Source organism: Sturnus vulgaris, chromosome W (assembly GCF_052056855.1).
Source record: "Sturnus vulgaris isolate bStuVul1 chromosome W, bStuVul1.hap1, whole genome shotgun sequence".
Taxonomy (NCBI): Eukaryota; Metazoa; Chordata; class Aves; order Passeriformes; family Sturnidae; genus Sturnus; species Sturnus vulgaris.
Window position 1 is genome coordinate 31,832,664 of NC_142282.1, and position 27,659 is coordinate 31,860,322.

General features: G+C 45.5%; 1 protein-coding gene across 1 annotated transcript in view; it reads left to right on the plus strand.

The window, feature by feature from the left end:
• The first annotated feature begins 1,167 nt into the window (after nucleotides 1-1,167).
• Nucleotides 1,168-27,659, plus strand: part of LOC148220098 (endogenous retrovirus group K member 8 Gag polyprotein-like) — a 57,422-nt gene continuing 30,930 nt past the window's right edge. Inside the window, exon 1 of the mRNA XM_088155753.1 lies at nucleotides 1,168-1,179. Within this exon, the coding sequence (XP_088011879.1) occupies nucleotides 1,168-1,179 (12 nt within the window). The remainder of the gene's footprint in view (nucleotides 1,180-27,659) is intronic.

Sequence of the window (27,659 nt, forward strand, 5' to 3'; positions counted from 1 at the left end):
ACCTTTTCAGGGTGGCCAGAAACTTTCCCTACCAAAACTGTCAAAGCATGAAAATTAACCAAAGCATTGTTATTAGGAAAAGAATTTACTAACGTTGAAGAAGGAGTGGGGAATGAATCATGGTTTTAAAAAGTTAAGATTTTTGCTAAGAGTAGAAGTAGTTTCCATGACCAAGATGTAAGTTAGGTAGGTAAATGGTAGGTTAATAATTACTAGATGCTTAGGCTAGAGCTAATTGTTATAATTATCTGCTATTATAAATTTACGTACAGAAGAACGTAAAATAAGTAAACTGCTAACCATGAAGCACGGAGACTTGGATCGTGCCAGAGGGTCACTGAGACCTGATGAAGACTCTCCTGACTTCATCCTTCGAGACCACTGACCCATTTCGAGACCACCGACCCAATTCAAGAGAAGAGCTGTGCACGCGTGAAGGACTAATGGGCTCATTTTAATATGGGATGGGAGGTGCTGGGGTTATGCATATGTATTGTATGTAAGATCTTGGGGAATAAATAGATGGCAAAGAACCTTGTCCAGGGCCGTCACGCCTTTAGGAGGTGACTCCCGTGCCGCCCGTCGGTGAATAAACATACCACTTTCTAACTTTAATTAGTTAGAGGGTCTTTGTCCATGATTATACCGGTTTTTTTAATGATTCAGCTCTAGATCCTTATGTGGGAAAATTGTGTGTGTAAAGTTGCCAATCATTTTGGAGCGAATTTGGAGGTTTTTGGGGTCCCAGGTAAATTTTGGGTTGAATTCTGGGGATTTGGGGGTTCCCAGGTGAATTGGGGGGGGATTTGGGGAGATCAAGGTGAGTTTTGAGGGGTCCCAAGTTGATTTTTGGGGAGAATTATTGGAATTTTGGGGGATCCCGGGTCGCGAGGATTGGGGTTGTGTTGGTTTGAAAGTAAAACCAGTGCGAGACTCCAAGTCAGTCATACAATTTAATAGGAGAAAAGAGAAAAAATAAAATACATGCAATAATATAAAAGAAAAAACCACCAACAAAGTCAGAAATACAACCTTACACCCTGTCAGTCAGGGTGTTGTTAGCAGTCTGTATAAATGGTGGCTGCAGTACTCCTGGATGACAGATGTGGTTTAGTTGAAGCAGTGCTCCTGTAGAAGGTGCAGTTTTCCCCTGAAAATCCAGCGAGGATGTCGAAAAAGGTCCGACTTTCCTCTGGGATCCAGCAGAAAAGACTGCCTTGGTGTTCCAAATCTCAGTTTTTATCTAGGTAGGAAATGTTTGGCTCCTCCCCCTGGCTGGAGCATCTCCCAATGGGATGATGTAATCTTATCAGTCACATAATAGGACTTAATGGCCCATTAACAGAATATGTCTTCTGGAGGAAGGATGGGTTGTGAAAAGATAACGATGACCATCCCCCTGATCTTATCAGATGGCACATCAGCAGAGGATATCTCTCACAGAGATAAGGATCACCACCCCTCCCACATTTTAACAGATGGTGATAGAATACACATTTTTGCATTGTACCCCAGGACATAATCCACCCCTTATTCTATTACCATCTACATCATACTCAAACCAATACCCTGTTACAGATATATAATACAAAATGAAACCTTACATACAGCTCTCTCTAAAAATTAGGTCTCCTTGCAGTACACAACGCGTTTCCCCATCTTTCTGCATTATCCACCAAGTGCAACCAGGTCCTTGAGCAAAAACAATCCCACGGATTGGTTTGCCTTTGCCTGTGGTGGGATTAATCCAAACAGTCTTTCCTAAAACACCTTTCATGTGTGCCACAGGGACCTTGTCCCCATCCACTGTGTGCAGGGGTTCAGAGTGGGCAGGACCGGCTCGATTGATGGACCCTCGGGTATTAACCATCCAGGTGATACCGAAATAATGAGAAAAAGGACTAATGTAGATATAGTAGTAGTCATGCTAAGGCTTAGAAAACTGCAGTTCTCGGACAGGCCCTGGGAACCAGCCCTGGGAATGAGCTGGGGACTGTGAAAACAATAATTAAAGATAATTAAAGAATTTAGTAGAGCATATAGAACATTTAGAACCTTTCAAGATAAGGCTAAAGTATAATAATAAATAAAGGGTTCTGGTGATGGGAAAACATGCAAGGGCGATTAAAGGGGGGTAGCCTATAGTTTTGAATAGACAAGCATGCAGAGTTTATAACTTTTAGGAATGATATCTACAACATGTATGTATCTGTATTGTCTTGAAGAATGTGTACCTCTGCACGTAGACTACTTTGTAAAAACGTATAAAAACCTGATGAAAAAGGGAACTGTGGGATCCTGACTTTGGACGCTAGTCCGCAGGTTCCCCGGGCCCTGAATAAAGCACCGCATTAACTAACTCTGTTAGTTTGTGTTCTGTTTGGGGCATCGGGCAACAGTTTTCTGGCCACCCAGATGGGACTCTGGAGGCGGCACGGGCGGTTCGTGGGCTGATCCACTCCACGCCGGCACCAGGTGATTTCTGGGGAGGACATCAACCCGTGCCCGACCCCGCGCCTGACGGACGACCAGGAGGTAAGCCCGAAGGTGCTTTATTCCTTTTATCGAGGGAAAGGGGGGCCTGCCGATTAAGTCGGAACGGCGTTTCCGCACAGGGGTCACAGACGTCTTTAAGGTTGTGGAAAAGCCTAGGCGCTGACCGTCAGGCGCAGCAGTGACTGCGCAGGTTCAGCACTTGCCACTCGCAGAGACGAGAAAGGCAAGGTTTGTGGAAAGGGTGTGAGTGTTGTGTGTATTGTAGAAAAAAAAAAAAAAAAAAAAAAAAAAAAGGTGTAATGATGCCTTTAAAAACGTTTAAAACTCTAGCAAGTTCCGGGATGGAAATCCCGGACGATTCACCTTTGGGCTGTTTATTACAACACTGGAATGCGGGGAACTTTGGTCAAGAATTAAGTAAAAGGAAATTGATTGATTTTTGTAATCATGTATGGCCTTTATATGAACCCGATGGTATGCAATGGCCTAGGAACGGTTCACTGAATCCTGACATTATTACACCTTTGATACATTTCCTGCAAAGTAATGAAAAATGGGATGAGATGCCGTATCTAGACCTCTTTTATTATTTGAAAGATAAACCAGAGTGGCAAAAGGAGTGTGGGATCATGGTTTTGAAAACATTAAACCTGAATTGTGAAGGATGTAAGGGGTGGCAGAAAGAGAAGGAATGCTCAGTTAAGTTTTCGGAACCTGAAGAGGATGTTTCTTTGCTGATAGCCCCTAGTGCCCCTCCAATGGAAGAACGTGGAGAAAGTATGCTAGAGGTAGAAAGGGAGGATCAAGAAGCAAAAATAGAAACCACAGATATACCACGAACCCCCCTTATGCGAAAGAACTCGGAGAGGGCGGTGGGAGGTAGAAAGGAAGAAAAAGGAAGGAGGTGCTCATTTAATGGTTCTGCTGCGTGAAGCAGTAGGGCCACAGGGGGAACGGATCATAGTGAAAGTTCCCTTTTCTCCGAATGATTTGCTAATTTGGAAACAATCAGCGGGGGCGTATCGGGAGGATCCTGAACGAACTGCGCGGGTGGTAAAAATGGTAATTAAGACTCAGAACCCAGATTGGAATGATTTACAAGTTCTGTTAGACACAATAATGGATTCTACTGAAAAGGAAATGGTGTTTAAAGCCATGACAGAGAAAGCACGGGAAATGATTAGGTTGCGGCTTGCGGATGGTACAGTAAATGACTTAGTGCCTAGGGAAGATCCGGAGTGGGATCCCAACTCGACGGGCGGGTCTTGGAGACTTAAAGCTTATCAGGATTTGTTAACAGAAGGAATACGGAATGGAATACCAAAAACTTTGAATTGGTCTAAGTTATATTCGGTCAGACAGGAAAAGAATGAGTCTCCATCAACCTTTTTAGAGCGGCTTAAGGAGACAGCTCGTAGATACACTAATTTAGAAGTTGAGGGAGAATCGGGAAAATTACAGCTAGCATTAATTTTTATGGGGCAGTCCCAGGAAGATATTAGAAAGAAATTACAAAAATTGGAGGGAGAAGATACTCGGAATTTAGATAAACTATTGGAAGTTGCGTGGAAGGTATATAATAACAGGGAAAAAGAAACGGCCAGGAAACAACAGGCTACTATGTTAGCGGTGTTACAGCAAGTGGCTGGAAATAATATGAGAGGACGGAGCCGTGGACGTGGACGAGGAAGGGGAAGAGGAATAGCAAAGGGGGAAATGCCAATGGGGGCGGGAGGACTCATGGGACAATTGAATATGGGAAGAGGAAGAATGCAGCTGGGGATAGATCAATGTGCTCTATGTAAAAATAGAGGACATTGGAAAAATGAGTGTCCTCTCAACCAAGGAATGGGTTTTGGGGGAGGAATTATAGCCAGTGGGGATGGAAATCAGGGACTGATGAATAATACAGGTGCTTTCCCGGGAAATCCACAAGGTGTCGCCCAGGCCTTTATGATGGGGAATTACCAGAATCAGAGCTGACTAGACCAGGATTTAAAGGTAATAATGGAAGTAGATGGGGAACCGTTAGAATTTAGAGTAGATACTGGGGCATCATTCTCAGCTGTCAACACTAAGATAGGACCTTTGAGTGATTCTACTATTCAAGTAGTGGGAGTTACGGGACAAGTTGAGGAACGAACATTTTTGCGGCCATTAGATATAAAATTTGGGGGGAAGGAATTTGACCATCGATTTTTATATATGCCAAATAGCCCAGAATCACTATTTGGGAGGGATTTATTGTCAATGTTAGAAGCAAAGATAATATTTGAAAAAGGTAGAGTAAGATTGGAATTTCCCGAGGAGAATATTGCTAAGCTGTTTGTAGTGAAAGAAGTAGAAGCAGTAGAAATACCACAAGAAATAGAGCAAGCTGTAGTACCATGGGTATGGGAAACAGGAGTACCTGGAAAATCAAAAGCGGCACAACCGGTTGTAATAGAACTAAAAGAAGGAGTCTCCCCAGTAAGGGTAAAACAATATCCTTTGAAATTGGAAGCACGAATAGGAATAGCACCTATGATTGAACAATTTCTTAGCTTAGGAATTTTACAGGAATGTGAGTCAGAATTCAATACTCCGATATTCCCAGTTAGAAAGCCAAATGGTAAGTATAGATTAGTTCAAGATTTAAGAGCAATTAATAATATCACTAAAGATATACACCCAGTAGTAGCTAATCCGTATACATTGTTGACAGCTGTGTCGGAAAAGTTTAAGTGGTTCACAGTGATTGATTTGAAAGATGCATTTTTCTGTATCCCCTTGGCACTTGAAAGTAGGAAATACTTTGCCTTTGAGTGGGAGAACCCAGACACGGGACGCAAGAAGCAGCTCACCTGGACGCGTCTACCACAAGGATTCAAAAACTCACCAACTATTTTTGGAAATCAATTGGCTCGAGAGTTAGAAGAATGGAAGATGACTCAGGTAAAAGAATCACCTTTTTTATATGTTCTCCTACAATATGTTGATGATATCTTTATAGCCTCCACAAAAAAGGATGTTTGCCTTAGACTCACCATTGAATTACTTAATGTGCTGGGACAAGCTGGATACCGAGTATCGAAAGAAAAAGCTCAGCTGGTAAGAACCCAAGTGATTTACTTAGGCTGCGAAATTTCACAAGGGGTGCGAAAGTTAGGAATCAATCGAGTACAAGCAATTTGCACCATACCCACACCACGAAATCCGCAAGAGTTAAGATCCTTTTTGGGCATGATAGGGTGGTGCCGCTTGTGGATTCCGGAATTTGGACTGAAAGCAAAACCCTTGTATGAAGCAGCCAAAAGCCCTGTGTTTCAGTGGGGACAAACGCAAGAAAAGGCATTTCAGAGTCTGAAACAAGCTTTAAAGGAAGCCCCAGCACTAGGATTGCCAGATCTCACAAAACCTTTTCAACTATACGTAAATGAGAGACAGAGACTGGCAATAGGGGTTCTCACCCAAAAATTGGGCTCATGGAAGCGCCCGTTGGGGTACTTCTCAAAGCAGCTAGACTCTGTAAGTGCCGGATGGCCCAGTTGTCTTAGGGCTGTGGCAGCAACAGTGCTCCTAATTCGAGAAGCCAGAAAATTGACTTTGGGAAAAAGGATGGAAGTATTTGTTCCCCATATGGTCATTGCAGTTTTGGAACAAAAAAGGGGGCATTGTCTCTCCTCGAGTCGCATGTTACAATATCAGGCACTCCTCCGAGAACAGGATGACATTGAATTAAAAATAACCAATCATCTCAATCCAGCAGAATTTCTTAGGAGCAGCAGCCAGGAAGAAGGAGGCGAATTGACACATGATTGCGTAGAAATCATTGAACAGGTGTATGCCAGCCGGAAGGACCTGAAAGATGAGCCTTTGGAAAATCCGGAATGGGAACTGTTTACAGATGGATCCAGCTTTGTGGAAAACGGAACCAGGTATGCGGGATACGCAGTAGTGACTTTGACACAAATAATAGAAGCTCGAGCTTTAACCCCGGGAACTTCAGCCCAGAAAGACGAGATACAAGCTCTGGTAAGAGCCTTAGAATTGAGTCAGGGGAAAAGAGTAAACATTTGGACTGATTCAAAATATGCCTTTGGAGTAATACATGTACATGGAGCACTGTGGAAAGAAAGAGGACTGTTGAATTCTCAAGGATCAGAAATTAAGCACAAAGAACAAATATTAGCACTATTGGAAGCAGTGCATAAACCTCAGGCAGTAGCAGTGATGCATGTAAAAGGACATCAAAAGGAAGAGGGAAAAGCGTTCCAAGGAAACCAGCTGGCTGACAGAGTTGCCAAACAGGTTGCTCGAGAGGTATGGACACAATTAGCTTTATTGCCAGTGCGAATTAACCCTGCCACTTCTTTTCTTGAGCAGAAACCATGGTATACACATGAAGATGAGAAGCTTGCTCAATTTGTTCAGGCCCAGAAGAACGAAAAAGGATGGTATGTCACAGCTGAAGGTCAGGTTGTACTGCCAACAAAAGTAATGAAAACAATTTTAGAAATCGAACATAACAAGTGCCATTGGGGAGCAGACGCATTGGTACAATTTTTTAAAACGTGAGATAATTTCCAATCAGATGTTAACAATGGCAAAACAGATTAACGCCATATGTCCAGTCTGTATTAAAAATAACCCAGTGACACGAAGGCAAATACAACTAGGAAAGTTACAAGTGGGGCCGCAACCAGGAGACTATTGGCAAATAGATTTCTCAGAGCTACCAAAAGCACAAGGGTACCGTTATTTACTGGTGTATGTGTGTACCTTTTCAGGGTGGCCAGAAGCCTTCCCATGCAGGACTAACCAAGCAAAGGAAGTAATTAAAACTTTACTACGGGAAATCATCCCTAGATTTGGAATCCCATTAGGAATGTCCTCACATAGAGGACCTCACTTTGTAGCTAGAGTAGTCCAAGAGGTAGCCAGAGTGTTAGGGATAGTTTGGAATCTCCATACGCCCTGGAGACCACAATCTAGTGGCCAAGTGGAACGGATGAATCAGACATTAAAAGGGCAGATTAAGAAAATTTGTCAGGAAGCGAAGATACAGTGGCCTCAGGCACTACCTCTAGCCTTGCTAAGAATCAGGATTAAACCCAGAGAAAGGATAGGAGTAAGTCCATACGAAATTTTGTATGGCAAACCATATCATGCTACAACCTACAAAGGGGACCCTCACTTAGTAGGAGATCAAGTATTGTTGAGTTACATTTTGTCTTTAAATAAAGTCCTTACAGCGCTGCGAGGAGCATTGCAGTGGAACCGGCCTCTGCCCTTGGAGAATCCTGTCCATGACATACAGCCAGGAGATCAAGTATATGTGAAAAACTGGAATACGGAACCCTTGAAAGAAGTATGGGACGGTCCTCACCAGGTGATCATGACTACCTACACAGCAGTGAAAGTCCAAGGGATCGAAAACTGGATTCACTACACTCGAATCAAGAAGGTCCCGTCAAGATGGGAAGTACAGCCTCTGTCAGCAACAAAGCTGGTGTTCAGGGCAAGACCTTAGTTCTTTTAACATTAGTCTGTATAATGCAGGTGGGAGAAGCGTTTGTTAAAATTACAGTTCCGGAGCCAGATGTAATGGTGCCTGAGGGTGCGGGAGTAAATTTAACCTGTTTGTTTTCTGACAACCAGAGAACTGGATTAACAGAAGTACATGCAGCCTGGAGACAAATCACCACAGACAAGGTATTTACAGAAGGAATTGTGACACTTTGGGATATGGAACAGCAAAGAGGTAACACCACATTGACAATATCTCATATGCAAGCTGATCAGGTAGGACAATTCTCATGCATTGTGCGGATTAGAGAAAGTTTTGATTATGGGGACATAAATGTAGGTATTCTAAAAGAGAATGGGAGAACATGGCAGGTGACAGAAGCTGGAAAAACACAACAAGAATTGGGACAAGAAAATTTAATAATGGGATTAGTTAGAGATTTTGGACAAGTACAAAATACTACGTCCATCACTGCATGTTTACCTTTACCTAAAGCGGCGGGAGATCCAATACCATGGGGCATCATTCCCGTTGGGGAAATGCCTCCAGTAACTATAAATGGGACAAAAAAGATGTAATAAAGAAATACGGAATCATACTAAGATGATAGAGGAAACCTATACAGTTCAAGGGAAATGGTCAACACCGGGACAAAAGAGTGAGTGCCTAAAATTACTAAATCCAGTTTTTACAAGAATTGGACGGTTCAAGAATGTAGGATGGTGTACTTATGACATAAGACAAAAAAGACAAAAACCAGTCACAGAATTTTCTTATGAGATAGTATGTCAAGAAGGGAAGGAAGAATGGGAACATTGGAAAACGATTTGGGGTCCTAGTTTGTTAGAACCTTACAGTTACATAGGACCAGTACATTGGTGTGTCGAATGGTCAGGCCAGAGAGAGCAAGAACATCTAGGAGTGTTAGGAACTGAAACAGTAAGACGGGATCAAGTGACCCTCACACCTAGCTGGAATTGTAGCAAAATCATCACCTGTGATACCCCTGAATCCCAAATTGGTTTAGTGCCAGTACGGATACTATTAAAATGGGGCTGTGAATGTCAAAGGTATAATCATACAATAACAGGTGAAATAAAAGGGGCATGGAAAGATTGTCAGGCGACTACCATCAGGAGTCCAGGGCATTCAGTGTGGGTAATGGGGCACGGACAGTGGACTACTCATATGCCTATTAATGGCCCGGTCACACAGATTACTTTAGGAGTCCCTACACTTTGCCCTTTTTGGAAACAGTCTAAATTAACGCAGAAAGAGATGCAGTCACGAACAAAGAGAGAAACAAATGAAGTGGCAGAAGAACTAGGATTGGGAGATGAAGATGAATGGCATGAACCCTCATCAGGAGTTAAATTTGGATGGGTATTGGAATCCTTGTTTGCACCAATTTCTACATATAGAAACCGGGAGATGCTGTACAAATTATTAGGACAAATTGAGAGGCTAGCCGCAGTTACAAAGAAAGGATTTAGGGATCTAAACTTACAGTTGCAGGCAACGACAAGAATGACAATTCAAAATAGAATGGCATTAGATTTGCTTTTATTAAAAGAACATGGAGTCTGTGGGTACCTCCAAGGAAAGGTTGACCATTGCTGCGTACATATCCCAAATGTCACAGAAGAAGTAGAAAAAGACATAAGTCAATTAGAACAAATTGAAACAAAAGTGCATGAAGTCCAGGAGGAAGCTGAACATAACTGGGTAGGAGCACTGTTTAGCTCCCTAGGAATCCAAGTCTCTGGTTGGATATCATCAATTGTACAATATGTAATAATGATTGTATTGATTATTGTAGTATGCATGATTATGTATAGATGTCTTTTAGGAATGATTGCCAGAGAAGGAACTCATACTGGACGTGTTATGAGAGCACTGACCCGGAAAGAAGTAATCCTGCCAACTCGAAAAGAAGACTCACCATCCTACTTAGAAACCATAACTTGAAGAATTGAGCATCCTTGCAGAAAATCTGAAGAATGCTCAAAAGGGGGAGTTGATACCGAAATAATGAGAAAAAGGACTAATGTAGATATAGTAGTAGTCATGCTAAGGCTTAGAAAACTGCAGTTCTCGGACAGGCCCTGGGAACCAGCCCTGGGAATGAGCTGGGGACTGTGAAAACAATAATTAAAGATAATTAAAGAATTTAGTAGAGCATATAGAACATTTAGAACCTTTCAAGATAAGGCTAAAGTATAATAATAAATAAAGGGTTCTGGTGATGGGAAAACATGCAAGGGCGATTAAAGGGGGGTAGCCTATAGTTTTGAATAGACAAGCATGCAGAGTTTGTAACTTTTAGGAATGATATCTACAAGATGTATGTATCTGTATTGTCTTGAAGAATGTGTACCTCTGCACGTAGACTACTTTGTAAAAAGGTATAAAAACCTGACGATAAAGGGAACTGTGGGATCCTGACGTTGGACGCTAGTCCGCAGGTTCCCCGGGCCCTGAATAAAGCACCCCATAAACTAACTCTGTTAGTTTGTATTCTGTTTGGGGCATCGGGCAACACAGGTGGCTTTGGCCAAGTTCATTTCCCAATTTCTGAAGGTTCCACCACCTAGTGCTTTCAAAGTAGTCTTAAGGAGTCCATTAGACCGTTCAACTTTCCCGGCAGCTGGCGAGTGGTAAGGGATATGATATATCCATTCAATACCATGTTCTTTGGCCCAGGTGTTGATAAGGCCGTTCTTGAAATGGGTTCCGTTGTCTGATTCAATTCTCTCAGGGGTACCATGCCTCCAAAGGACTTGTTTTTCTAGGCCCAAGATGGTGTTCCGGGCAGTGGCATGAAGCACAGTGTAGGTTTCTAACCATCCTGTAGTTGCTTCCACCATGGTCAGTACTTAGCGCTTGCCCTGGTGGGTTTGGGGAAGGGTGATGTAGTCAATTTGCCAGGCTTCCCCATACCTGTACTTTGACCATCGTCCACAGTACCACAGAGGCTTCACCCGCTTGGCCTGGTTTGATTGCGGCACAGGTCTCGCAGTCATGGATGACCTGTGAGATGCTGTCCATGGTAAGGTCCACCCCTCGGTCACGGGCCCATCGGTATGTTGCATCTCTCCCCTGATGACCAGAGGCATCATGGGCCCAATGAGCTAGGAATGATTCTCCCTTGTGCTGCCAGTCTAGGTCTACCTGTGATACTTCCACTTTGGCAGCTCGGTCCACCTGCTTGTTGTTTTGATGTTCTTCATTAGCCCGGCTTTTGGGTACATGTGCATCCACGTGTCGAACCTTTATGGTGAATTTCTCTACTCGGGCAGCAATGTCCTGCCAAATCTCAGCTGCCCAGATGGGTTTCCCTCTGCGCTGCCACTTGGCCTTTTTCCAGCGATCCAGCCATCCCCACAGAGCATTAGCTACCATCCATGAGTCAGTGTAGAGATAAAGCCTTGGCCATTTCTCTCATTCAGCAATATCCAAAGCCAACTGGACGGCTTTTAGCTCTGCGACCTGACTCGATCCACCTTGTCCCTCGGTAGCTTGTGCAACTTGTCGTGTGGGGCTCCATACTGTAGCTTTCCATTTCCGGTTAGTGCCCCCAATTCGGCAGGAACCATCAGTGAAGAGGGCATATCGTCTTTCAGTCTCCGGTAGCTCATTATATGGTGGGGCTTCCTCAGCATGTGCCACTTGCTCCTCTTCTTCTTCAGAAGACAATCCAAAAGTCTCACCTTCAGGCCAGTTTGTAATTATTTCCAGAATCCCAGGGCGATTTGGATTCCCAATATGGGCGCGCTGAGTGATGAGGGCAATCCACTTGCTCCATGTGGCGTCAGTGGCGTGATGTGTGGAAGGCACCTTTCCCTTGAACATCCAACCCAGCACTGGTAGTCGGGGTGCCAGGAGGAGTTGTGTTTCCGTGCCAATCACCTCTGAGGCAGCTTGAACTCCTTCATAGGAGGCCAAGATCTCCTTCTCTGTGGGAGTGTAGGTGGCTGCAGATCCTTTGTAGCTTCGACTCCAGAATCCCAGTGGTCGACCCCGAGTCTCCCCAGGCACCTTCTGCCAAAGGCTCCAGGAGAGACCATGGTTCCCGGCTGCAGAGTAGAGCACGTTCTTCACATCTGGTCCCATCCTGACTGGGCCAAGGGCTACTGCATGAGCAATCTCCTGCTTGACCTGGGCGAAGGCTTGCTGCTGCTCAGGGCCCCAGTGGAAATAATTTTTCTTGCGGGTAACCAGGTAGAGAGGGCTCGCAATCTGACTGTACTCAGGAATGTGCATTCTCCAAAAGCCTATGGCACCTAGGAAAGCTTGTGTTTCCTTCTTGTTGGTAGGTGGACACATAGCGGTGATCTTATTAATTACCTCTGGTGAGATCTAACGACGTCCATCTTGCCACTTGACTCCTAGAAACTGAATTTCCTGAGCCGGTCCGTTAACTTTTCTTCGCTTAATGGCAAAACCAGCTTTCAGCAGAATCTGGATAATCTTCTCTCCTTTCTCGAAGACTTCCCCTGCTGTGCTGCCCCATACAATGATGTCATCGATATACTGGAGATGTTCGGGGACTTCACCCTTTTCCAGTGCAGCCTGGATCAGTCCATGACAGATGGTGGGACTGTGCTTCCACCCCTGGGGCAGACAATTCCAGGTGTACTGCACGCCCCTCCAGGTGAAAGCAAACTGAGGCCTGCATTCTGCTGCCAGGGGAATGGAGAAAAATGCATTGGCGATGTCAATGGTGGCGTACCACTTTGCTGCCTTGGACTCCAGCTCGTACTGGGGTTCCAGCATGTCCAGCACAGCAGCACTCTGCGGTGGAGTCACCTCATTCAATGCACGATAGTCTACGGTCAATCTCCATTCTCCTTCAGATTTACGCACAGGCCAGATGGGGCTGTTGAAGGGTGAGTGGGTTTTGCTGACCACCCCTTGACTCTCCAGTTTACGGATCATTTCATGGATGGGAATCACCGTGTCTCTGTCAGTACGGTATTGCCGACGGTGTACTGTTGTTCTGGCGATTGGTACCTGTTGCTCTTCAACTCTCAGTAGTCCCACAGCAGAGGGGTCATCTGCAAGACCAGGCAAGGTGTTCCATTTTCTAATGTCGTCTGTCTCTACAGCAGCTATCCCGAAAGCCCAGCGATATCCTTTTGGGTCTTTGAAATATCCATTTCTAAGATAGTCTATGCCAAGGATGCATGGGGCCTCTGGGCCAGTCACGATGGGGTGTTTCTGCCACCTGTTCCCAGTTAAACTCACTTTGGCCTCCACTACAGTCAGCTGCTGGGATCCTCCTGTTACCCCAGAAATAGAGATGGATTCTTCTCCTACATACTTTGATGGCATCAGAGTACATTGGGCGCCGGTGTCAACCAAAGCCTTATGTTTTTGTGGGTCGGATGTGCCAGGCCATCGGATCCACACCGTCCAATAGATCCGATTATCCCTCTCCTCTACCTGGCTAGAGGCAGGGCTCCTCTATTCCTGATCTTGGTACACGTCGCTCTCTTCCTGTAAATAGGTTCTTGAGGTCCCTTCAAGAGGATCAGTCATATCATCATTCTGATACCGTCTGGAGTTCTGTACACAAGAGACTGGAGCAGCATTGACTCTAGATGAGCTTCTTGTGGTAGGTGTCCCTCTTTTCAGCTCATGTACCCAGGCTGCTAAGGAGGAGGTGGGTTTTCCATCCCACTTCCTCATGTCTTCTCCATGCTCCTGAAGGAAAAACCAGAGGTTACCTCATGGAGTGTGTCCTCTCTCCCTGCCTGAGGAACACCGGCTCCTAATGGCAGAAACTCTTGTTGGTTCTGGAGAGATCTGGTAGTTTTTTTCCTTAAGTTCTTTTTTTAGCTTCTGATGGCCCTCTTCAATCAAGCTTCGGACTTGCTCCACCAGCTGTGTTTCCACGGATGAGACATGGGTACGAAATGGGGCTGTGACAGTGTCCTCATAAATTCTTAGTTTATTGGCCAAGACGCCTACCATGTCCTCACCTTCCCTCCACTGCAGCGTTGCCAGGTAACGGGAATACATCTCTGGTCCGAGCCGTGCAAATCTCAACCACATTTGTGACGTGCACCGGACACAGTCTGGGCTCTTAGGAAATCTCTCATCTTCTGAGAAAATGATCTCCAGCACGGCCAATTCCCTCAGGCATCGGATACCTTGTTCTATTGTGCTCCATTTTCCTTGGTGCACCTGAAGATCTTCTTTACAAAGGTATCTGTCCTTCACACTTGTCAGCAGTGGCCGCCAGAGGCTGAGAGTTTCTTGGGTTCTCCCAATCCCCTGGTCAATGACCACATCCCGGGACAGAGATCCCAGTTGCCTGGCCTCACTTCCATCCAGAATGGTGTTATTGGCTGCAGCGTCCCAGATGCGGAGCAGCCAGGTCAAGATGGACTCATTTGTCTGCCAGGTGAATTCCCTCGACAGGTCACACAGCTCACCCAGGGACAGAGAGCGAGTGATGATTTCTGGCTCTGTCTCTTCCGCTGGGTGGGAAGGTCCTGCCACATCCTCGTCAGTCACTATGCTGACTGATTTGCTCTTTGATTTCTTCTGAACGGGGGCAACTGCTGCTGGTCTAGGCTGTTCTGGTGCAGTGATGGTTTGTGTGGAGATGCTGATGGCGCTTCTGGCTTTTTTTCTCCTCTGTGGCAGTCTGCGTAGACACGAACACTGTTGCTTTGTGTTTGGTTCTTCACCTCTTTGTGACATTGTGAGCAGACATGGACGAAGTTGATCTTTTTCTTTTTTCCTCTTCCTCAAGAATACGCAGCAATACACCATGTAGTGTTTTATTTCTAAGCATGTTGTAGGCTGCGCAGAAGAGACAAAGCAGAACTAACAACAATATTATGCTGTCCTTAGCATCCAGCGGGAACTCAACATTTCCAAAAACTACTGAATCAGGCTGGAAAGATTGGAAAAAATAATTCTTTACCCCTCTCCCCAAGGGCTGGGTGTGATTGTTAAAACCCTGGATGCAGCAACCTAGACTAGGACAAGCAAACAAAGTCAAGTATATATTCTGAATTATGTTCATTGCCTCAGAGGTTATCATGCCGTAGACATAATAGGCCAATAAAGCAATTTTTATACCATATCCTGATCTACACAGGAGCATTACAGCTGGCAGTTAGTGCCCCATGTGCAGAAAAATATAGACAACAAGATATAAAACCCATGTAAGCATGTTGAGAATCATGGTGCATACAAAATTGTAATACTGGCCTTTCTCAGTACACTTCGTGCCCCACATTGGGCGCCAATAAATGTGTTGGTTTGAAAGTAAAACCAGTGCAAGACTCCAAGTCAGTAATACAATTTAATAGGAGAAAAGAGAAAAAATAAAATACATGCAATAATATAAAATAAAAACCACCAACAAAGTTAGAAATACAACCTGACACCCTGTCAGTCAGGGTGTTGGTAGCAGTCCGTATAAATGGTGGCTGCAGTACTCCTGGATGACAGATGTGGTTCAATTGAAGCAGTGCTCCTATAGAAGGTGCAGTTTTCCTCCGAAGATCCAGCGATGATGTGGAAAAAGGTTCAACTTTCCTCTGGGATCCAGTGGAAAGGACTGCCTTGGTGTTGAAATCTCAGTTTTTGTCTAGGTAGGAAATGTTTCGCTCCTCCACCTGGCTGGAGCATCTCCCAATGGGATGATGTAATCTTATCAGTCACACAATAGGACTTAATGGCCCATTAACAGAATATATCTTCTGGAGGAAGGATGGGTTGTGAAAAGATAACGATGACCATCCCCCTGATCTTATCAGATGGCACATCAGCAGAGGATATCTCTCACAGAGATAAGGATCACCACCCCTCCCACATTTTAACAGATGGTGATAGAATACACATTTTTGCATTGTACCCCAGTAGAGGGGTGAATTTGTGGAATGTGGGGAGTCCCAGTTGAATTTTAGGGGTTATTTGTGGAATTCTAGTGATTTCAGGGGAATTTTGGGGGGGATTTGGTGAATTTTAGGGTATACATGTGTTTTTTAGGGTTCTCCCGTGAGTTTTGGGGATGCCAGGTGTATTTTGGGGTGAATTCTGTCGATTTTGGGGTATCCAGGTCGGCATTTGGGAGTCATGGGAGAATTTTGGGATTGGTTTGGGGGGATGCAGGTGGATTTTCCAGGGAATTTTGGTGATTTTTGGGAGTCCCAGATGGGTCTTGGAGTGAATTTGGTGGATTTGGGGGTATCTGGGTGGGTTTTGAGGGGGATTGGAGAGATTTTGGGGTGAATTTGGGAGGTGTTGGGGAGACTGGACCTTGGGAGTGATTTGAGGGATTTTGGGGGTTGCAGGTGGGATTTTGGGATGAAGCTTTGGGATTTGGTGGTCCCCTGTGAGTTTTGGGGTGAATTTGTGGAATTCTGGGAGTTGCCAGGTGAGTGCTGGGCATCCCGGGGGGACTTGGTGTTAATTTTGGGGATTTTGGGTTTCCCAGGTGAATTTCTGAGGTGAAAAGGTTCAAAAAGGTTTTCTTTGAAAACAAGTTAAAGCCAGAAGTTTATTGAAAATTAATAGATGTGATGCAAGCAGCTAATATGCAGAGAAATCATGGGAAAAATAAAGTGGTAACACATGAGTGTGTGAGTATGGGATCAGTATAGCTAAGGCTCAGCTGAAGCTGATTTTGGAAAAGCATGCCAAAAATAAGAATAATAAAGGCACCTATGGGCATTTCAGTGGGAAAAGGAAGATGAAAAGAAACCTATCACACCTCCCCTATTCCCCCCCACCCCCATAAGCCAGACAGGACTAGTGACAACAGACAAGGAGAAGGCTGAGGTATTCAACAAGTGTTGGTCTCAATTTTTACTGCCAGTCACCATTTCCACATGCCTCAGATTATTGGACTGGTGGACTTGATTCTAAGCCATAGTAGCAGGTCCGCTTTCAGACCACTTGAGGAACCTGAGCATGCAAGACCATGGGACCCACCCAGTGGCATGTCAGGGCCCTGAGAGAACTGGCAGCTGTAGTTGCTAAGGTGCTGCCTCCATCATATTTGAGAAATCAAGGCAACCAGCTGAAGTCGCCAGACACTGTGTTTTATTGACTCCAATACTATTGGTCTTTTTTGTAAATCTTAGAGCTCTGAGTCAATTTCTGCAGAGGATTCCCAAAGCGGTTTCACAAATGGAATCTTTGTTATTGGTCCGCATGTTGACCTTGGATATTTCCATTTTCTGCACTCCTATATTTTCAAAACATTTGTAATGACTGAAAAGAAAGCTGAGATGAGGCATTATGCTCTTTCGAGTGATATAAATGGACCAGTATTCTTTTCAGACAAATATATTTTAGCTGTGTCTAAGCACATGTGCATACCTGTGTTTGATTTATGTGTCCAGGTTTTGGCAATGGGGCAGCCACAGGGCCGTCCTGTGACAATGGCCCAGGTGCTGCCCTGTCCCGCTTTCTTCCAACTGGCTCCACTTCAGGATGTCCTCCCTGCTGAGAGAAGAGGCTGGGACAGCACCTTTAGAAATGTGACTTTCTGGGGTTTTTTTGTTTCTTTTGTTATTTTTAAAGTTACTAAAAACATTCACCCTGACTTTTTGATGTGTTGGGTTGGGAGTTTTTTTCAGTTTTGGGTGGGTTTTTTTGGGGGCTTTTTTGTCTCTTTGGGGATTATTGGATGGGTTTTTTTGTGTGTTTGATTGGTCCGCTTTTTTTGTTTGAAAACAAACAATTTTAACAACAATACTAGTCGCAGGGTACAAGAACAGAAGAGTTCACATGAAACCCTCCCCAACAAGAGACAATACCTGATGGCTCATCTGCCCAGCTTACTGACTACACCGGAACCCATTGTGCCCCAAAGATACTCCCTTTTCCCTGCCCCCAGCCATGATGTGAGATGGAATAGAATAACTAAGATTAAGATTCTCCTTATGTAACTCCATCATACTTCGATTCTGGGAAAAAAAAATTTCTTGAAGTTTTATCATTTCAGATCATTTGAATTTGAATTTGCATACTAAAAAGTCTAGCCAGAAACTCATGACAATATTAATAGCCCATTCTAGAATGTCCGAGATGATATACACTTCTTTCAAGAGAATGTGATACCTCACGTGACTTCTCCAGAATTTCAATGAACAGCTTGAGTAGTCTACAAGATTCTTGCTGCCTTCTGGATTTCCTGGTATTTGGCTGGTCTATGTAAGCCAACCAGCTATTCAGCAGAGGCAATATTAGTGCGATACTTGATGGTATGTGAGATGGAACACAGTAATTTATGGCTTTTTGCATAGTGATGAAGCTGTAAAGAAAGCTCCATAATGCTCAGACAAGGGGGCTGCTGGACTTCAAGCAGCAAAGGCCCAAAACGAACCAGTGATAAGGTGTCCTTGAAAAAAAAAAAAAAGCCAGGTGGGGAGCAAAGTGATACTTAAGGGCAGTTTACTGAAAGAGGAAATCTAGTGAAAAAAAAAGTCCAAGAGTGAAGGAATAACAGGGAAAATGAAACTAAGGAAGGAAATCAATCTCAGCTCATCATTTCAGAAGCTAACAAGTTGTCATTGCAATGATGCATAAAGTGAGAAATAATAAATATGTCTGCGCCAAAATCTGAAATATGAACTTTATTGCATTCTGTCTTTCATGGAATCATACAACAGTCTGTGATTAAAGATCATCTAGTCCAACTTCCTTGCCAGATAGATCTTACAGTAGATCAAATTGCTCAAGACTAGCCAAACTGATAAGGATCACTCTCAATGATGGGGCATCCACAACTTCTCTGGAACACCCGTTTGAGTGTCTCACCAGCTTCATTGTAGAAAAGGTTTTCCTTTTAGCCAATCTAAACCTAGTCTCAGTTTGAAAGCATGGCCCCTTGTCCCGTCTCTGCAAACCTTCCTAAAAAGTCTTTCTCCATTTGTCTTATACCCTCTTTACATATTCTAAGGCCACAATACTGTCTCTCCAGAAACCTCTCTTCTCCAGGCTAAAAGATCCTACTTTTCACAAGAACCAGGTCATAAACTGAGATGGAAGACATCTCAGGAGATCAGATCATCCAACAGCTCAGCCTAAGAATAGCTCTGAAGTCAGATCAACTAGCTCAGGGCTGTGTCTGTTTGAATTTTGAAAATTACCAGGAATTGAAATGCTTCAAGGAAGAGAACTCTGGGTGGCTCCAGAAACAGCCTGAGAAACTCGAGCAAACTCGAAACCTCAGAAACTACCACTGCTTTCTCTCCCTCAGCCCAAGCAGTCACAAAGAAGAAGTGTTCCCAGCAGGCTGGGATAGCACACATATACACTACATATACATGACAGGCATCGCCAGCAGCCACATCCTGCTCCTTTCTGTGGCTGGCAAGAGTGAGACTGGATGTTTACATGTGGGCAAACTGGGTCCCTCCAGCAGCTCAGACACTCAGCCTGCACAGTGACCCCACTGAATTCCAGTATTCGCAGTGTCCCAAGGCCACAGCACTACTGTGCTTGCTGGCACAGACCATCACAAACCTCCTAAATCAGTCAGGATTGCCCTGGTCCCACAGCCAGCACCCCACTTGCTCTCCCCCAGGCCACTGCCATTTTTCACCAACTTCTCCACTTTGATCTTTGCTGGTGCTCTCAACACTGGCACACCCAGATGTTCTGCAGCTGTTGTCTCCTGGTGGAAAGGACTGCTAAAGCCATGTTAACAAACAGGACTTCCACAACCTTTCAAAGCAACCTTTTCTGGGGTATGAACAATCTCATTCAAATGTCAACATTTCTTTTCCCATATGTGAAATCAGAATGTTCTTCTTCTGGGCATGCCCAAAACAAGGCACAAACCAGATTGTGCCTTCTGTTTCACATGCTGACTTGTTTGTAAACAATGCTAGGAGAATACCTGTTTTGATCCAACCTAATCTCTGGCCCTTATAGTGATTTCGGAAGTTAGGTTTGCTTTGCTGTTTACTTGATGTCCCATTGAATTGTTGAATCATAAACAGACTATCTGACAGTATAGTAGCATAGCAGTGATGAATAAATGCAAGTACCATCTGCTCCTGTACCAACTTTTCCATTTGCATATTCACAGTTGGGGTATTCTGTATTTCTTCACTTGCGATAAATTCTCTGCAGGATGGAAAGTAGATATGTAGAATGGAATCACATGATATATGTGATATCATGTGTGATATCACGTAGAAAGAAAAAATGATCAAGTATTACTTTGATAGAAACCAAAAGTGAACACTAGCCACTTTGTGTTGCTCATTGTCCAAAAGAAGACTGCCACATTTCTGACCTGAAACTCTGAACTACACACTTCTTTTGCATGAGCTTCCAGGCCTTGACTCTCCCTTGCCATTTCAGTTGATGCCATTTTTCTTTCTCAAGCTCTGATTTCATTCAATTCAGGAGTAGCTTGGCAGTTGCCCTCTCATTATCCAGCAGTGCTCTCTTTACATTCTGTGTATTAAAAAATAAAACCAGAAGTAGAAGCAGCATACGACATGCAAAAACAGACAAAAATTGTCTCTTCTACAGAAAATGAGGCGAGAAAAGAACACAAATGATAACCAATACCCGGCCAAGTAGAAATTTCTTCTATATTTCAGTGATTGATAGGCAGAAAAAATGAATTTCATTTGGGGAAAGAAAGACATTCTAGGAATATTCAGACTGCTATCTTGCCCCAGGTAAAACATTTACCATAGCCTTAGTGTTAATGAGCTTGTGAACATCATCTGCCAAGAGGAAGGACATTTCCTCCAGTTTCACGGAATACTTGGTCAGTACATCGGCTCTCTGTGCAATCAAAAAATACAGAAAAGCAACAACAATGAAAAGTAGAACTCAAATACCAATTTCCCAAGTTAAAACCTACATGAACAAGAGAATTTTCCCATTCAAGTGAATTCGATTTAATTAATTCATTAACTACATATGTATCATTCTCAAGTTCAAGAACAGAATTCAAAGAATCAACGTTGCTTCTTCTGAGACATTCAAGCCTCAGTAGATCCCAACTTCAAATCTATTAGGACAGCATGAAAGCAATACCTGCTACATTTAGTACATGTAAACTACAAAGACATCTAGAACAGCTCTAAAAGATGAACAAACCCATGAACTTTGAAGGAGACACTAGCAAGAAATGTGGGAATAGGCTTTATCTGCCCAGTGCTTTTCCCAAAAGCTTTGGCACTCCTTGGCATCAGTGAGAGTCTCTGTCTCATTATTCAGCAGCTGGCTTAGGGTAAAAAAGGATGCATGCAATCACTTCATTCCTGTTCATGACATAATCTTACTGCATCATCATGGAAGCCATTTACTTGGAAATATAGCCTAAAAAATAGGTGTCAGACTGGGTACATATCTAGATTGTTATGAGCAAAACCAATTTCTTTTTAACAGGAAAGCCATACAATATGCCTGCCATGGCAAATATTAGTCTACTAGCCCTGCACTTCAACGGGCAGTGAGCAGTTCATTACACCAAATTTACGTTTGGCAAGGAGACAGTCTATTTATTACAAGCCCCTAGTTCTAGAACCAAGAATTCAGGAGTTGCTCATTCCCAATGAAAATCTGTGCATTTCATACCTTTGGGGTTTTATGCTTCTGTTCTTTACCTGCCTTGAGTGTGGCTTTCTTGTGAAGTCACTGATGCGTGTTTTTCCAACACATTTCTACTGATTACATGGTAATTGCATGGCATCAGCAGACATCTCTGAATGTCTCTTTAAAGTATGCTTTTTACTCTTCTTAGAGGACCTTGTCTTCTTCTTTCCTTCACCCAAAAGGTGGGCTAAGTGAGCCTTCAAAGAACTATCATCTCAACAAGTAGAATTCTTTCAAACCTACTGAATGGAGAACAGCCACAAAAAAAATTTAAAAAAACAAGTACGCAAAAGACAGCAGAAGAGAAAGGTAAAATAATGAATCCTACATGCCACATGCATAACTCTCTTCAATCGAGGCTATTTTCAAAATGAGAAAAAAAAAAAAGATCATCTTTTCCTCAGAGAGGAAAAGTGGAGTAACTGGATCGTGTTGCCTTGCTTACAGTTACCAGAAAAGTCAACAGCAGAGTTGAAAACTCCTGAAGCTGGATAATTACACCTCTATATGTTTTACTACTGTGTTATGATTCTGTCTTCCGTTAATAGAACCTGATATACAACAAAGAGATGGGAGCACATGGAGATGCATTGGAGAGCCTACGCTGGAGGTAACACATTCATTTTTTACTCAAACAAATCCAAATTAGAAATATTGAAAATGACCTGGGGCCATTTCAACAGCCAGCAAACTGACTAACACAACCAGCCTTTGGCTTTTATTCAATCCTTTGCTTGTTTTACCTGGGCCTTGAAATTCTGTCTGCAGCCTTCCTCTCTGCAAATATATCACACTCGTCCTATTGAGAAGCCATGGCTCATCACAGCTGCTTGGCCAGGCCTGCTTCCAGAAGAACTGGCAACTAAAAGCTGGGAGCCAAGAGATGCAACACTTCACCTGGAAAAGGGCCTTCCATGAATCCTAGAATCCCAGAATGGTTTGGACTGGAAGCGACCTTAGAGATAGATTATCTTCTTGCCACATCCTGACATGGGCAGGGACACTTTTCCACTAGTCCAGGTTGCTCCATATCCGCTCCAGCCTGGCCCTGGACACTTCCTGCCATGGGGCTCCCACACAGCCTCTTTAAGCAACATGTGCCAGGCCTCAGCACCCATACAAGGAAGAATTCCTTTCCAATATCCCATTTACCGCAGCTCACTGGTAGTTTGAAGCTATACCCCCTTGTCCTGCGAGTCCAGACCCTTTTCCAAAGTCCCTCCCCATCTATCTTGGAGCCCCAGCAGGCACTGCAAGGGGCTCGAAGGTCTCCCTGGAGCCTTCTGTTCTCCAGATTGGACACCCACAGCTCTTCCAGTCTGTCCTAGAGCAGAGGAGCTCCAGCTTTAAAAGCAGCTTAGCAGCCTCCTACCCGTGAAACTCGATTCCACTGCTGGCCTTCCGGGCCCTACGGATATCGCTTCCGGTGTCGCTCAGGGTCATTCCTGGGTCTCTCCCCGCCCCCCATGGGGCCCTCAGGCGATGCCGTTCAGCTGCCACTCCTGCAGCTGTCAGACCAATGGGGGTCGGGCAGCCGGCCCAGCCACATCCACAATCTACAGTGTCCTCGGCGGCAGCTGCAGGCTCATGGTGGCCCACACACTTGGAAGCAGAGCTCCGGAACTGAGGATCATAGCCCCACATTTGTGTCCGTCTCTGCACAAGGCAGGCCGGACTTGCCATGCCGGGACTTTTCAGTTCAGCACGAGAATGAGAATACACCCCCACCATGGGGGAGGAATCCTCTAAAGACTCCCTCATACATGGTCTCTCTACGTTATGCCTAGGCACTTGCCATTCCTGAGGCTTCACGAACGCCTTTTTTACCTTGAGGGTAAGAAATGCCATTGTTCTGGTGTGCAGCTAAAGGTGCAGCACAGGCAGGCCTAGGCAAGACCTGGGGCAGTGCCCTTCCTCACACCTTTGCTGTGTTGTACTCCATGCAGCTAGAGCGAAGCGAGAAGGACGCGAGGAAGAAGAAGGCATTCTTGAAGTAGCCCTCTGTCAAGCAGCCCTGAAAGGGCGCATAACGCACGGGATCTTGCTGCTCTACATTCTACATACTCGCAGCTCCCTTTTCCGACTTGCAAATGTTGCTACCAGAGCAGAGGGGGCCAGATTGCAGTGGCAGTGCCTAGGTTCACCTTCTACTTATTGCACATACGCCACATCCAGCTCCTCTCTGCACTCTGTATTTCCCTTCTCCGCGGCATTTACCGTGGTGCTGTCTGCAACTCGGCTCCTAGAAGTGACCTGCAGTGTTTCCACAGCAGGCTGCAAGGGAACCAAGGAGCAGCACAAGCAGCAGGGCTTCAGCTTGCTCCTTCTCACTGCTAAGGGCACTTGGGAAGGCAAGCGAGAGGCAGCCACCTTCCTCTCCTAGTAGCCTGTAACGTGGTGCACACAAGCACGGTACTTGTGCGGCTTCGTTCACCGCCCTTCCCCACGCCTGGCGCCGCTTTGGGTCCCCGGCGGCCAGAAGCCTCTGAGGCAGGGCCACACAGCCAGCAGTGTGCCAGCAGCCAAGCGCTCGAGAACGCTGCTTCTGCCCAAGCCCGCCTAGGGCGTGCACCTTTGTTCTCAGAGCTCCGTACAACAGTCTGCCTCTCTCACAATTCAAATGGAAAATGAAAGCTTTTCGCCTACGCCATTCACAAAGATCTGTTGCCAGGACGAGAAGGTCTTGTGGCTGGACCTCGCCCCCACCACGAGGAAGCTGCTATTAACACTGCATTGCAGGGGCACTTCTCGCTCCTTGACTACATGCTCAGCCCTCTCCGAATTCGCTGCTAGCTCCATGGTCCTTCTCAGCTGCAAGTAGCAGCGCTCACAGTACATAGAGATTCGCAAAGACCGAAGACCTGGAGGGACATATCGCACAAGAAAATGGGCCAGGACAGAGACCTGTTCTACATTGTCCCTTCTCGTCATCCAGTTTGTGCTTCTGCTGCTTCTGCTGTTAGGAATGGCTCCTTGAAAGACGAGCGAGAGCATCTTTCTGGGTGCATTGCACTGAGTGAGAGTTCGCTAGGGACTTTGCACGAGTATCCAAGACAACAGGGCGTGCTTGCCCCCAGAACTGAGGACAGGCTGTTGGGCAGAGCTGAAACTGACCCCAGGAGTTGAGCTCTGTCTGGACGGCAGAAGGTGAAGAACGAAGCCGCTTGCAAGCGCAGTGCAGCGAAGAGCACACGAGCAGTCAAAGAGTTCCTTCACAATCCCTTTCACTTCTCATTGCCCTTGCTGCTTGGAAAAGTAGCTCACAGTGTTGCACGCCAGGGCAAAAGCTGGGGCAGTGCCCTTCCTCACACCTTCGCTGTGTACTCCATTGCTGGGGGTTGAATGCTTCCCTTTTCTTTCTGTGGAATTTATCCCAATTTTATGCTAATTGGCTACATCTTTAGGTAATGTTCGCTCCAAGGGAGGTGTGTAGAGGGAGGGGGGGTGAAATGGGAAAAAGGAAAGGTGGGATGAAAAACTCTCTTGTTTGGCACGTGGAGGGAGACGACGCCTCTTGCTCCTATCTGGCATCTCCCCGGCCACCCCAGCGCTGAGATCCACACTCCCTGCCTTTGGACATCGATCTGCTGCTCTCCCACCTCACCCTACTACCTCTGAATACCCGGCCAAGAACCATGACCGACACCGTGAGGGGGGAGTCACTTTCCCCATCCCTCTCACCCCTGGGCTGCAGCCCTCTTCAACTGCGCGGGACCTGCCCTGCCCCCTACAGCTGCGGTAACTGTACACAAGGAGAGGGCCTGTGGCCAAAAGGGACCGGAAGTGAGTTATACTGTTCTGTTCTGTTGTCAATTTTTATAGCTGTTGTTGTTTTCTGCCTTGTTAGATATCAGTAAAGAACTGTTACCCTTATCCCCACATCTCCTGCCTGAAGGCCTCTGATTTAAAACTAAAATAATTAAAAGGGAGGGGGGTTGCATTCTGCATCTCAGGAAGGGGGCTCTTGCCTTTCCTTAGACCATACCTGTCTTTCAAACCAAGACAGATTTTGGCGCCCGGAACGTGAGGCATTCCCTGAGGGCATTGAGAGAGGGGTAGAAAAGGGCATAACAGTTCTTGAATTACCCAAGCTTGTGGTAGGTGACACCATGCTGTCCAGGTTACCCTGGATTGGCTTCCATGTGGTCACTGCTATATCTCTCCCATTTGCAAGGCCTTTTTTAAACATGAGTCTCATAACTAAGGTTACTGTGGCTATTATCCGGTTCATTTTGTGGGTTGATCAGTTGAGGAATTCATGGATTTTAAATTTTCTCTGGAAGATGGCCACATGGATTCAGAGCTATCGCACTCTAAGTGTGTGTTTCTGGGGCTACTTCAATAATGGTACTAACTGTGAGGAAGTGGTAGCAGGTGAAATCTTCTCCAAGCCCATCACATAGTTTTTGAAGTTCACCCCACCAGTCTTCAAGGGGTTCAAATCTGCTTTAAATGCTAATGACATTATACTGTGGCTTGTGTTGCTTATATCCCTGTTAAACCTGTTCTATCTACCATTCAGAGATAAGGGGAGATTGACTTGGATAACGACCCTGATACCTACCGCAAGGACTAGGGATATTACTCCAGAGCCTGATCCTGTTTACCAGATTAGGGAGGTTACCCCAGAGCCTGACCCTGTTCCAGAGACTACGGATATTAACCCAGCATTTGACCCTGCCCCACAGCCCACGTTGGAAAGGAACCACCCATAATGGGTGGGGGTGCTAGCGAAGGAGATACATGAGATGGGCCAGATGCTGAAGGAGTACCTCTCCCCAGCTGGTGAGCAACCCTCCCCCTGCCTTAAAGAGGGAGACTCTGATGGTGCAGCAGTGGGACCCACAGATGTTACATCTGTCCAGGCTCCAGCTGAACTGCAAGGGCACTCACAGCCAGCAGCTGTTGCCCCTGTGGAAACTAGGAAGTCGAGGATGAAAACAAGGCACCCAAATAATAAGGGTCAGGAAGGGAGCCCCTCACAACCAGCAAGGGAGCCAGAAGTTGAGATCATCACCGAGTCCCTGTCATACGAGAGTCTCCGTAACCTGCAAAAAGACATTGTACGACGGGGCCGTGAGCCTTTTACAACCTGGTTACTGCGGGTCTGGGACCTTATGGGTACAGGTGTGCAACTGGATGGTACTGAGACAAGGAATTTGGGAGCCTTGACCCAGGACTCAGGTGTGGACCAAGTATTTGTAAGGGAGACTGGTCTCCTTTCCCTCTGGGAGCGACTTTTAATGAGTGTGAGAGAGAGATTTATCCACAGAGAACGAATGTGGGAACACCACCAGAGAACGCGTTGGAATACCCTTGAGGAAGGGATCCAACAGCTGAGAGAAGTGGCAGTACTGGAGGTGCTCTTTGGGAGGGATGGACAGCATGACAATGACCCTGACAAGATCAGGTGCACAGGGCAGAGGTTGTGGAATCTGGCAAACCTGGGCCCATCTCAATATGCCCCCTTTATTGCAATGATTAATGCTGATACCAACCAAGTAACAGTGGGTTCTGTTGCCAACAGGCTCAGGAATTTTCAGAGTATGATGGCTGGCCCAATGCAGGCTCATGTCTCTGCTGTGGTTAAGGACCTCAGAGAGGAGTTTAAGAAGGAGATGAAGGAGATAAGGGAAGAGGTGAGGAAGATCAGTGCAGCACCAGTGCGAGTCATGGACCCCAAAAGTAGAGCCCAACGCCCCCCAGCTAGGGAGAGAGGGTACACCCCACGTGCTGACCTGTGGTTTTTTTCTACGTGACCACGGGGAAGACATGAGAAGGTGGGATGGGAAACCCACTTCTGTCCTGGCAGCACGGGTGCGCCAACTCAGGGAGGGGAACACTAACAGAGGGAACTCCACTAAAGTGAAGGTAGCCTGAACCTCCCATGACAAAGGTGCAAGGTATTACAGAAGGGAAGATGATCTGTCAGATCCCCTTGAAGGAACCTCCACTATGTATGCCCAGGAGAGAAATAATAACCAGGGCTAGAGGGGCCCTGCCTCTAGCCAGGGAGAGGCATGGGAAAACCGGATCTTTTGGACTGTGTGGATCCCATGGC